Genomic DNA, 12,944 nt, shown 5'->3' on the forward strand with positions numbered 1-12,944 from the left:
TGAGAGTGTAAGGAGTGTAAGGAGGCCGGTTGGAGAGCAACAGTATATCCAGTGGAGTTGGGACTCTGGGGCTTCATCCGCCAGTCAGTGCTTCACCTTCTGGAGAACACGGGCATGACTGGAGCAAGGCTGAGGAGGCCAGCTAGAGGGCTGGCCAAGGAAGCAGAGAAGGGGGGCTGGTGGATTTGGCTCAGAAGGAAAGATACCGGGGGGGGGGGGGGATGAGTTAACACCCACTCCACCAAAAACAACAGCAGGCGGCGGCAGGGAGACGTCCCATCACTGCCTCTCCACCAGGAGATGTTCTGGGATTAAAGAGACATTAAGGATCGGTGGCTCCAGGCTAATGGCCCTGCAGTGTCTCTCTGGTGCTGCTGGAGCTGCAACAAACAGCAACACTCAGCAGAATAAGGTCTATCTGTGAATCCCAGCAGAACGATGAGCCCTGTGATGACATCACAGCCCAGCAGTGCCAGGACTGGGTAAGGCACTCAGAAAGAGTCAACCAGCACTGCCGTGGAAATGAAGGCATCAGACGGGATGTGGATGAAAATCTGTGGCCAAATACAGCAGGGAGACCAGACCACAGCATGATCCAGATCACAGGATTGCATTTATTTCCTTTATTTTGCTGAATAATACTGTAATATAATGTATTTTTTTATTGTGTATGTTTATTGTACTTACTGCAGAAACTGGGTCAGTATTGTACATTATTTGTATTAAAACATTTTGTGTGATTGTTTTGTTTTTGACAGCATACCTGTATTTGCAATTATTACACTTCAGTAAACAAAATGTCTAATTTTTTGGTGTTCGGTGTCTTTCATAAAATACAAGCTTTGAGGTAGATGCAGAACACAGAATGTAAACTGATGTCATGAATTATGGTCATTATAGATTTTTATGTTTTGGACACACAGTTTTACTGTTTTACACATGATGGACTCCATTGTATGCATTTTGCCTTTTACAATAGACAGGATTTTTTTATTCAAAAGCCTGACTCCATATATTTATTATAGTAAATTGATACAGAACAGAACAAAGGGTTATGATTACGGTACATCATTCCTAATACCTATTATAATGTAGGCAGCAAACCTTTACCTCATTGCTACTTGCATTATCAGAAAATGAGCTTTCATCCTTCTGTTCTGAATTTGACAATGACCGTTTTATTAAAAAATCCAGTAATGATTAAATTATGTTGTTGAACATGTCCAATGTTATAATGCTGTGATAAGACATCACGCTGGTTATCTCACTTGATAGTTTTATTTTGCTGGCTATATGAGATTTTGAGCCCAAAATTAGGACTATAACATTCTGTGTTGAGGTCTGCAAATTGAGACACTATGGTGAAAATTGCGGCAATGGAATCACAAAATACACTATTATTACAATAAGAATATTCTTTTGATATTACAAAAATATAAGTATAACCATTTTTTCAGTCATGATAAAACGAGATGTGGGTGGAGTTTACAAGCTGGGATAATTTATGGATCCCATCAGAGCTGGCCTTCTGGATCAGTTTGAGCCTCTTTGTGTCCCTGGAGTAAAGGCTCCCAGCTCAGCACATACTGGTGTTGAACAGGACACCGGCCACAATGATCTGGTTGAACATGGCCAGCATCCTGCTACACACACCGAAGGAGCGTAGCCTCCCCAGAAAGAAAAGCCTTCAGTCTAGTAGGGCCTCCAAAGACATAAACCACAGTATCAAACCATCTGTCTATGTGTGTGCACGCGCGTGTGTATGGGTATGTGTGTGTGTGTGTATGTGTGTGTATATGTCTAATATAACATTTTTTGTAAAGATCTGAAACTATGCACCAATATAGGAAAGCAGGATAGGGGAAAATATTTCTCATGGCACTGTACATGAGGTAGACAGGTTTCCTTTAACAGGCTTTAATACAAGGGGCACCAGGGAGACACACACCACACAGGTTGCAGAGAAATTCTCTGAAGTTTGCTAATGCCACACACCAGTATGGAGTATATTATCTTAACAGTGAGCTCATCTGAGTAAATGTTTCCCTGTTGTAATTACATCAAACACCCATGTGATAGAGCCAGGGCCATGACATAACCTTATGTTTCATCTTAAGGCTTTGCTTTAAAATAAAAAATAAAAAATACTGTTTTGGTACGATAACAAGCCTACACATTAATGAATTATTTTACTCTGCTTGGATGAGAAAAAGAAACATTTACCACATTTCAGTTTGTGAGCATATATATTTTGTAATGGAATAGAACAGAAAAGCTGTTTTTTCACGCTAGAGGAAGACCTTTCATAAGCGGCTCTGACATGCAGTCATACGAGCGCCCAAGGGGGGTCGCTAGAGAGCAATGAAACGCAGATCCCTGGCTGGCTGAACCTTCCCGTACCCTGGGTAACACAGGCACCAATCGTGCGTCTCCCTGTGGAGCTACCGGCCACAGTTGGCACTGGCACGGTCCGAATTCGACCCGAGGCCGTGAGGCTCATCCATGCACCTCAGTGTGGTGCCTTAACCGAATGAGCCATCCAGCAGCCCCAAGCCTAATTTCAATAAATGATAACTTATCAGAATCCAGAAGAAATGCTAACTACCATACAGAATGCCAAATAATTACTGAATTGATAGGAACCACTCAAAGCAGGCACATGAGGTAGACAGGAAAGGCCAGATGACATTTTCCCACTATAACAAACTTTAGTACAATATGCACCAGGGAAACACCCAATACACAGCATGCAGGGGCATTCTCCAAAGATTCACTAAGTTGTCTCAGTCTTGATAGTAGTTTCTAAGCATCGCACGTCATTAGGTCACATCTCACAAGCATAGAGGCTCTGTCTGTGGTCACACACGGATGTTACATCAGTAATTAGGCCTCTCAGAATACAACACAACAGCACAGTATAGTGCCTGGGACAGGGGTGGTATATCCCCATGGTGTGTACCAGAGCTTTTTGGGTCCTCTCAGGAGTGCACTCGGGACGGCCCTGAGCTGCATTCCATCCTCTCTGTTGCTCTTCATCGCTCTTCGCCCTCATCGCCACGGTAACTGAGAATGTGGAGACTGGGACAAGGCCGCAGGCCTAGGCAGAAGTGACCAGGAGTGCATACAGAAATACAGAAACATACACTTCCCTTCACTACGTTAAGATGCCAAGCAGCTGTACACTGCAGAACACAGTCTGAAGTGTATTAATCACTGCAGGTTTCCCACTGAATCTACAGGAACTGAGGCAGAGCAGTGAAAGAATGGGCAGTGATTCACTATGTGCACTCATATAGGCATGAAAACTGTTTTTTTTTTACCAATCAAACATTTTATTATTTGTAAAAGATTTTAGTTTACAGTCAGATCTACAGCAATTTATTAAGACATGAGAACACCTGTGGAGCTCTTGAAAATAAAAATAATAGTAGTTCCTCTAAACAACCACTAGATGGTAGTGGAAGTTAAATTTCACGCTATTTGTTTCATGGGCGCTTCCTAGTTTGAACCGTAATCTCATGTTTGGGCTGTGGCAAACATAATACAATTTGCATAACAAATACACAAGCAGCAATAATGATTTGGTAAATGGACTGCATATATATAGCGCTTTAATACAAAGCGCTTTACAATTGATGCCTCTCATTCACCAGAGCAGTTAGGCGATAGGTGTTTTGCTCAGGGACACTTCGACACGCCCAGGGCAGGGATCGACCCGGTAACTTTCCGACTGCCAGACAACCGCTCTTACCTCCTGAGCTACGTCGCCTATTTTGCAGAGTTTTGAGAGCTAGCCTTGCAATAGCTTGTCAATAAAATGGATTACACAAGCTTTCTCTGATCAGCATAAAGTTTGGGTTTTTGTGCATTACTGCTGCACTACGAGTGTCATCAAATTGTTGCTGTTGTAGACATCATAAATGGTTGCATGTTCACTTTTGAGCAAGAACATGGACACTGATTCTTATTCTGAAGGGGCCCATTATGTTGTGTAAAATTATAGATTCTGTGTTGGCTTTTAAACATCTGTGGACAGGCTTGTGTAATTCTTTCTTTATTAGGAGTATATGGACACAGTGACCCAGTACCCAGAGGAAAACAGCACAAACACAGGAACATGCTAGCTCCATGCAGAGAGGACGCGAACCTGGCACTCGAACCCGGCTTTTTTTTTAAATTGTCACACAGATTGTTTTGCCGTGTGTGATTTCAGGATTACACATTTTGCCCAAAATTGAATTCAAGAGCACCCGTGTTCTTACTTCTCTCTAGGGAGCCACGAATAAACACTAATGTGCGTAAAACCAGATCCAAAGCCAGGCCTCACTGTGAAACATTGGGCTTCAGTCACTGCAAGACTTACGCCTACTTGAACCAGTAAAGAAGCAGTCTCGCATAGCCAGACCTATCTCCACACTTCGTTTCAGCGCGGCAGAAAGGTCTGGCTCAGGGCTCAAGCCATTATCATTCCGGTATAGACAAAAAAAAACGCTATGGCTTGTTTGTATTTCTTTAAACCAATCACAATCGTCTTGGGCGGCGCTAAGCCCAGGATGCATCGGCGGAGCCCGTGAAAACGGTAACACGCAGATAGCGGAAGGAGAGGAGAATACCGACTGAAATAGTTGGCCAATGGCGGGCTTATACCCACAGTCTGGGTCCTGTGAGTCAGACTAGTAAAGAAGTAAAAAAAAAAAAAAGAAGTCGAAAGTGAAACTGTTTCAAACTCAAACGTCATTTAAAAGACGGAGGACAAAGAGGATGCAATAAAAAGGAATTAAATTCGTTAAAAGAACTGAGTAAGTAGTCTGTTGTGGATTGGGATGGGGAGAATAGAAGCTAGATGAGAAGGGGTGCTTGGAGGAATAGGAATCTGTAGCTATGATCTCAGTAACGCTTAATTTAGTGAAATAAAACAAACAATAAAATGGCGCCCGAGGAGTATGCTTTTTTCAAACTCCTCATTTGGGACCAAAAACAAACAAACAAAAAAAAATGCATTTTTAAAAGTTTAACGTTTATTTTAGCATTTATTTGGTATTTTATGATCATTTTACCTATTTGGATATGACGGATGTCACAGGTCTGTCGTCAGCTACATTATGAGACCTGCTAGGCCTACTGTAACAAAAACAGACCGAACATTTTAACTGTGCGGATTGAGAAGTCAAAATGTTATTTTTGCTCTGTATTCACACAGTTTGGATTAAGACAAATTAACTTGATGTCTGCCATGTTAAAGTAGTTAATTCACGTATGGAGCTTTCATAGTTGGTCTTCTATTATTTGAAACGAGACATTAGCTTCCGTAGGCTATAAAAGAGCATGCTAAAAAGATGCTTAAAGGATATTTATTTGCTATCCAACTCTGTCTAGTTTCAATTCACAAAGACCTAGTGGCCATGTCCTTATCAAATTAATTCTGTCCTATTGAATTCGTACAAGTTTCATGATAATAAATTCAGCAACTACTTTAATAGTAAACTGAGGTTATAGTTGCATTAAGAATTTCTTGTGTGAACCACAAGATGGAAGCATGTAGCTGTGCATGTAGGTCTACTTAAAATGACGAAAGCGTCTGATTTTAAAGCCACACGTCAGACCGAATTTACGTTTTGCCTGAGTTGGATTGAAGTTGAAATTGAAATACAACATAAATTGTACTGCAGCGATTTCGACTCGAATTACAACTACTTAAAAACGGAGAATACATGATAAAATTACTTTTATGAGATAAATTGGGCTTATTTAAGAATAAATAATGATTTACTTTCATGAATTATTGATTTGGGTCGTTTTTGGATGTTTTCCAAGAAGATTTCTCACGAGCATGTTCGTGTTTGTTAAATGTATGTAAGGGGGGTTGTTTCTCCAAATGTGCGGTCGAAACACTGACTGGAAGCACGGGTAGTTAACGTTGCCAAATGCTTTAAAATTTTACATGAAACGCAATAACAGGGATAATCAGTCGGCTATAAATTATTGCTAGCATATCGTATACGCCTACAAGCAAAATACATGCATCTCAGATACTGACTTTATAGGGGTCACAATTATTGGCACCTTTAAAGATTGTTAAAAATAAAATCTAACAGAGTGAACTTTACACCAGCATGTAGATATGAGATGAAGCTGATCTACACCAGCATGTATAAAAGACATTATGCTGATCTCAGGCCAAAGGAACTGTCATGCTCTTCCATTGCATGCTGCTTCACTGGAGTTTAAAACTGAGGCAACCTGTTTATGAAATCCATTTTTCATCAAAAGCAACAAACTCACAAATGAAGAGAAAATGTTTGTTGACCTTCAAAAATAAGGAAATGGTCAAAAATGAAACAAAGAAACATACGATTTACTACTGTGAGACCAAATATTAATCAATTTAAAACCCCTGGAGTAGAGTTAAACCTGTCCAGTAGAGGGCGCTAGTGTATCTCAGGCCCATGCTCAGTGAGGTAGGTGGTTCAGGGAGCAAAGAACAATCCAGTGGCCACAGTTGGAGAATTACAGAACTTGGCTGCATCGGGGCGTCACCAAGTTTCTATTAATTGCTACATTTAGATGCTCCAAAATTAGATGCTACCTCCATGCCAAAAGGCTATTTGGAATGGTTTCAGGAAAAATGGTTTTACTGGGAGTAATCGACAGTTTCAAGAATCTAAATTGTCTACTGTGCTCCAGAGTGATGACATTAGAGCTCTTTGGCCAAGCATAGCTGTTATTTCATTTGTGGCCTTTCTGTTAGCTTGAACTTGTCTGCCCATTCTCCTTTGATCTCTCATTAACAAGTTGTTTTTTGTCTATCACACCATTCTCTGTAAACTCTAGAGACTGTGCTGCATGAAAATCCCAGGAGGGCAGCTGTTTCTGTGATGCTGAAACCACTACGTCTGGCACCATCCATCTGGCACAGTCAGTCATGCCACAGTCAAAGTCGCTTAGATCACACATCTTGTCCATTACAATATTTGCTCAAACAAAAAACTGAACATCTTCACTATGTCTGCATACTTTATATATTGAGTTGCAGTCACATGATTTGCTGTTTGGTGGAGTAGGGTATTTGCATTAACAAGCAGGTATACCTAATAAAGTGGCCGGTATATAATACAAAGGATATGGGTTTGGTGTTGATTTATGGAGGTGTGTACAGAAACAAGCCACATACCTGCTGTTAAATACAGTGGGGGATCTTTAATGTTATGGGGCTGTTCTGCTCCCACTGGTCCCGTTGCCCTTGTTAAGGACAATAGCATCATGAACTCTACCCAGGTACCAGGACATTTTAGCCAAAAAAACTGGTTGCCTCTGCCAGCAGACTGAAAGTCGCTAGTGGATCTTCCAGCAAAACAGTGACCTCAATCACACATTACTATTCACAAATAAATCATTAATTAACCACTTAAGCCACATTTTGCAATGGCTACAGTCTCCAGACTTGAACTATATTGGAAACCTGCAGTTTTAATTGAACAGGACAGTTCTGAAGCAGAGACCCAGAGGTATTAAAGAAGTGGATGGAGGAAGGGTCTAAGATCTCTCCCAATGTGTTCTCCAGTCCTTATTAGACATTATATAAAAAGACTCAGTGTCATTATCCTTGCAAGGGGAGGGTGAACAAACTGCTGATAAGATAAGAAAAGATGAGATAAGACTTTATTAATCCCCAGGGGGCGATTCGGGTGTTACAGCAGCAGAGAGTGAGTACAAAAGAAGCAGAAAAAGCCAAGTTTACATAGTCTACATAGTATACATACTGTAGTATACATAATATAGTAGTAATAATAAAACAAGTAAAACATGTAAAGTAGTAATAAAAAAAATAAATAACTATTTCAGTGAACCCAGGGGTGTTAATAATTGTGACACTTAGTTTCTGGAAATAACTGTATCTGAAAAATTTTGGTTGATTCCATTGAATCGTTAATAAAAAATATTTAGGAAGTTGGACAATCAATATATAGTGACATTTATGCAATACAATCGTTCATTATCAATGGTGCAAAAACATTTGAGGTGGCTGTTTAGAACATGTTTAGGGCCCATTTCAGTTCTGGATTGCTTACTGTCAACACCGCGGCGTGTTGTATATGCGTGTCTCTGTGTGTTCAGTGTGTTCTCATTTTGTGTGTTTACAGCTTGGCTGGTTTGGGATAGAACCCACATGTGGTCTAAACTGGTCAGATGTGTTCCAGTCTCCTGAGATAGGGGGCGCTGTTTATAAAATGAGTCTCTCAGAGGAGCCAGACACCAAAGGAGGAACCCTCAGCACTAAGAGGAAGAGGTACAAGTGCATGAACCAGATATTTAATGTGCTGAGAGTTAGAGCAGCACAAAGAAGATGAGTTTATCTGGAAGCTCTGTCTTGTGCTGTGAGTTAGAGCTGCAGTAAGAGGATGAGTTTAACTGGATGTTGTGTCTCCATGTTTTGTTCACAGGGTCCAAGTAGAAACAGCAGGGTCACCTGTACCCACCTGTAAGTCTATGAAGAGTGATCATTCAATGGGTCATCCAATCGCATTCAGGGGAGAGGTCACAGGTGATCAAAGGTAATTAAAGAGGTTCAAACTGACAGTACTGTTTAATTATACTTCAATGTTACTGGCACCTTTCTGTTGTCGGTGGGTGTATTAAGACTTTCAGATCTAGGTGGGGGTTATTATTGCACATATAGCTGTAGGTTTGTGATTTATATCACATTCAGGTGTAGGTGAGGTGTATTTTGTCATATTCATTTGTGCTGTGAGTTAGAGCTGCAGTAAGAGGATGAGTTTAACTGGAAGCTCTGTCTCCATGTGCTGTGAGTTAGAGCTGCAGTAAGAGGATGAGTTTAACTGGAAGCTCTGTCTCCATGTGCTGTGAGTTAGAGCTGCAGTAACAGGATTGTCTTATACATTTATAACTTATTGCACCTATGCCAAATATTACTCTTGACCATCCACAGTGGAATATCACACAAACACAATATATCAGCTTCTATTTAAACGTTTTAAAAATGCTTTCAGGTTTTATTTCTGGTGTGTTTGGGAGCAATGGCTCGATTTTAATCTGCACTTGGAGGATGAGTTTAACTGGAAGCTCTGTCTCCATGTGCTGTGAGTTAGAGCTGCAGTAAGAGGATGAGTTTAACTGGAAGCTCTGTCTCCATGTCCTGTGAGTTTGAGCTGCAGTAAGAGGATGAGTTTAACTGGATGTTGTGTCTCCATGTTTTGTTCACAGGGTCCAGGTAGAAAGAGCAGGGTCACCTGTACCCAGCTGTCTGTCTATGAAGAGTGATCGTTCAATGGACCGTCCATTCGAATTCAGAGGAGAGGTCACAGGTGATCAAAGGTAATTAAAGAGGTTCAAATTGACAGTACTGTTTAGTTATACTTCAATGTTACTGACACCGTCCTGTTGTCGTTGGCTATATTAAGACTTTCAGAACTAGGTGGGAGTTATTATTGCACAAATAGCTGTAGGTTTGTGATTTTTATCACATTCAGGTGTAGGTGAGGTGTATTTTGTAATATTAATTTGTGCTGCGAGTTAGAGCTGCAGTAAGAGGATGAGTTTACCTGGAAGCTCTTTTCCAGTGTGCTGAGAGTTAGAGCTGCAGTAACAGGGTTGTCTTTTACATTTATAATTTAGTGCATCTATGCCAAATATTACTCTAGACCAGTGGTGTCAAACTCGTGCCATGGAGGGCCGTGTGTATGCAGGTTTTCATTCCAACCAATTAATGCTGCCTTAATTGAGTCCAATTACTCATTCAGCCATGTGCGTTTAACTGCATTGAAGCACAGAATATAAGAAAATTTATTTAGACAATGCGGGTCACCATAGACGTCGGGTCACCATTGTGCACAAACCTGCATCCCTAATTCAGCAAATAATTTAACTAATTATATAATCAAGATCTGAGGCTGGAATGAAAACCTGCATACACACGGCCCTCCATGGCACGAGTTTGACACCACTGCTCTAGACCATACACAGTGGAATATCACACACACATACACACAATAAACCAGCTTTTATTTAAACGTTATAATTATGCTTTCGGGTTTTATTTCTGGCGTGTTTGGGAGCAAGGGCTCAAATTTAATCTGCATTTAGAGGATGAGTTTAACTGGAAGCTCTGTCTTCTTGTGCTGTGAGTTTGAGCTGCAGTAAGAGGATGAGTTTAACTGGAAGCTCTGTCTCCATGTGCTGTGAGTTAGAGGTGCAGTCAGAGGGTGAGTTTAACTGGAAGCTCTGTCTTGTGCTGTGAGTTAGAGCTGCAGTAAGAGGATGAGTTTAACTGGATGTTGTGTCTCCATGTTTTGTTCACAGGCTCCAGGTAGAAAGAGCAGGGTCACCTGTACCCAGCTGTCTGTCTATGAAGAGTGATTGTTCAATGGATCGTCAAATCAAGTTCAGAGGAGAGGTCACAGGTGATCAAAGGTAATTAAAGAGGGTCAAATTGACAGTACTGTTTAATTATACTCCAATGTTACTGGCACCTTTCTGTTGTCGGTGGGTGTATTAAGACTTTCAGATCTAGGTGGGGGTTATTATTGCACATATAGCTGTAGGTTTGTGATTTATATCACATTCAGGTGTAGGTGAGGTGTATTTTGTCATATTCATTTGTCCTGTGAGTTAGAGCTGCAGTAAGAGGATGAGTTTAACTGGAAGTTCAGTCTCCATGTTCTGTGAGTTAGAGCTGCAGTAAGAGGATGAGTTTAACTGGAAGCTCTGTCTTCTTGTGCTGTGAGTTAGAGCTGCAGTAAGAGGATGAGTTTACCTGGAAGCTCTTTTCCAGTATGCTGTGAGTTAGAGCTGCAGTAATAGGATGAGTTTAACTGGAAGTTCTGTCTCCTTGTCCTGTGAGTTAGAGCTGCAGTAAGAGGATGAGTTTAACTGGAACCTCTGTCTCCATGTGCTGTGAGTTAGAGCTGCAGTTTGAGGATGAGTTTAACTGGACGCTCTGTCTTCTTGTGCTGTGAGTTAGAGCTGCAGTAAGAGGATGAGTTTAACTGGAAGCTGTTTTGTTTGCAGGATACCGCAGTCTCTCCAGTCTTGCTCTTTTGAAGAGACAAGTTCAGAGAAATTATCTTTCACAAGACAGGTGAGTTCTGTTTTTTTCAATTGTTTTTAATTAATTTGTGTTTTATTTTTTATTTGTAAGTTTCATTTGAATATATAATGCATGTATCATATGGAATACATGGTTGAGGCCAAACGTTTACATACACCTAAGTTAAGGACAACAGCACACATTTCATGTTACCATACATTTCCTGTGTTAAGCCAATTAGGGTATCTTCTTTATTGTAGAGGTCTTTTAAAAAAAATAGCTAAGAGACAGATTTACTTCAGCTTTTATGTACTATATCAGATTTTCAGCTATGTATGTAAATAGAATGTCAAAAGCAGAAAGTCTGGTTTTTCTAAAAAAATAAAGAAAAACATACTTTTTTTAAAAAAGATTGCAATTAGACATTCCAGTGCCAAGTAAATGACCTAAAAGTAAACTATTGCTACCCTCTCTAAGATCTACCCATCGTGACTTTTTCCCCTGTTTGGAAGCCTCATATAAGTTACAGTAATCATACAGTGTTGAGTTCTTCAAGCTTGTTTACATACTGTAGCTTTCGAACGTAGCTTATGCCATTCTTCTAGCTGAAACTACAGCTTAGCTATTCTACTGCGTACTGACTTACTTTCACTTTGCGTTTTCACGTAGCGCACGAGTGGAAGCTTAGCGCACACTTTAGTAGAGCTTTGAATATTGGCAAATGCCTTGCATTAAGGACACTGAAGTACTATAAAGGGCTCTATATTATTATAAATAGTTAATGATTCGATTTTATAGTTTCGTCATTTTCCTCCTTGTGATGCCAAAAATTCCAAACACGGAACTGTGTGAAGTGTGGGTATATTTTATTTGTAGTTGTGTAAATGCAGGAATATGAGTGTCTTTCCCGGCAAGATTATACAGGTGCAAAAACAATAGTTTAATGTTTTACTTTTACTTATCCAGCAAGGCAGTGTAATGACCGAGAGGTTTTCATGAGTCAGAGGGGAGCTTGATGCTGCCTGCACACATCCAAAAGTGCTGCAGGCAGCCACGCTACCCAGTGAGCCACTAGCAAAGGAGTTATATAAGCAGAATTTTGTGGTTTTAAACAAGTGCACTTCTATACACGTCATTTTGCGTGTGCATCCGATGAGTCGTTAGCAAGGTAGCTATAAGGAAATTTTATATCTACTGGTGAGGCAGGGTTATGAGAGGACAATTTGTTATCGTTGTTAGATTTACACAGTACATACACCTCAGTGCTCGGCAGTATCCTTGTGCCTGGGAACTTGAACTCATTCAGTTACTTTCTTTCAGACTCTAATGCCAAAGGATTGTAATTATACTGTATTCTAACCCGAGTTACTGGGACAGGTGGTTTAGGCCCGAGGACTCAGTTCCAGCACCTCAGAAATTCAGAAGTTGTGTGCTATGACACTTTGCACCAGTCTTAGAGGTTTTAACATGGGTTCCACATGGGGCAGATTCCAGATTCTTGTTGTAGCCTGGGGCTGCACTATCAGAGGGGTGGAGACTTGTATCTGCCGTGGCACCCAGAGGTTGCAACGTTACATCGGGCTCGGTACTCAGAGGTCCAGTGACCACTAGTACCGGCCTCCATCTCTGAGACTTAAAGGTGTGGTTCCCTCCGGACAGATACCGGACAGTCTCAGCTGCACTCTCAGAGGGGTTGAGACGTGTACCGCCGTGGGACCCAGGCACCCGGGTTTAGTATCAGCACTTATCAGACTCTGCTTTCAGGCTGGAACTTAGGAGCCTAGGCTATGCACCCGGCTTAGCACTGGTCATTTATTTGTTCCTCATAGGCTAGAAACCTAATCCTTTAACCTTGTTACTGCACTCAGAGGTGTTTATATTGCCTAAAAATAAAGCCTTT

General features: G+C 40.9%; 2 protein-coding genes across 47 annotated transcripts in view; one reads left to right on the top strand and one right to left on the bottom strand.

Moving 5' to 3' along the window:
- LOC135235493 (NACHT, LRR and PYD domains-containing protein 12-like) overlaps positions 1-12,944 on the top strand; it is a 419,768-nt gene that overhangs the window by 296,129 nt on the left and 110,695 nt on the right. For 21 of the 42 annotated variants that reach the window (XM_064300950.1, XM_064300949.1, XM_064300960.1 and 18 more), the window contains 4 exons: positions 8,142-8,287; positions 8,442-8,552; positions 9,223-9,333; positions 10,318-10,428. The exons of 2 other annotated variants lie outside the window; for them this stretch is intronic. In XM_064300950.1, coding sequence (XP_064157020.1) covers positions 8,142-8,287; positions 8,442-8,552; positions 9,223-9,333; positions 10,318-10,428 — 479 coding nt within the window. Of the gene's footprint in view, positions 1-4,555; positions 4,800-6,831; positions 6,916-8,141; positions 8,288-8,441; positions 8,553-9,222; positions 9,334-10,317; positions 10,429-11,025; positions 11,096-12,944 lie in introns of those variants that run through there. 19 more of the 42 variants (XM_064300952.1, XM_064300963.1, XM_064300987.1 and 16 more) reach the window with 15 other exon arrangements.
- LOC135235498 (cytochrome P450 2M1-like) overlaps positions 1-12,944 on the bottom strand; it is a 340,188-nt gene that overhangs the window by 200,756 nt on the left and 126,488 nt on the right. The window lies entirely within an intron of this gene.

Source organism: Anguilla rostrata, chromosome 12, assembly GCF_018555375.3.
Source record: "Anguilla rostrata isolate EN2019 chromosome 12, ASM1855537v3, whole genome shotgun sequence".
Classification (NCBI taxonomy): Eukaryota; Metazoa; Chordata; class Actinopteri; order Anguilliformes; family Anguillidae; genus Anguilla; species Anguilla rostrata.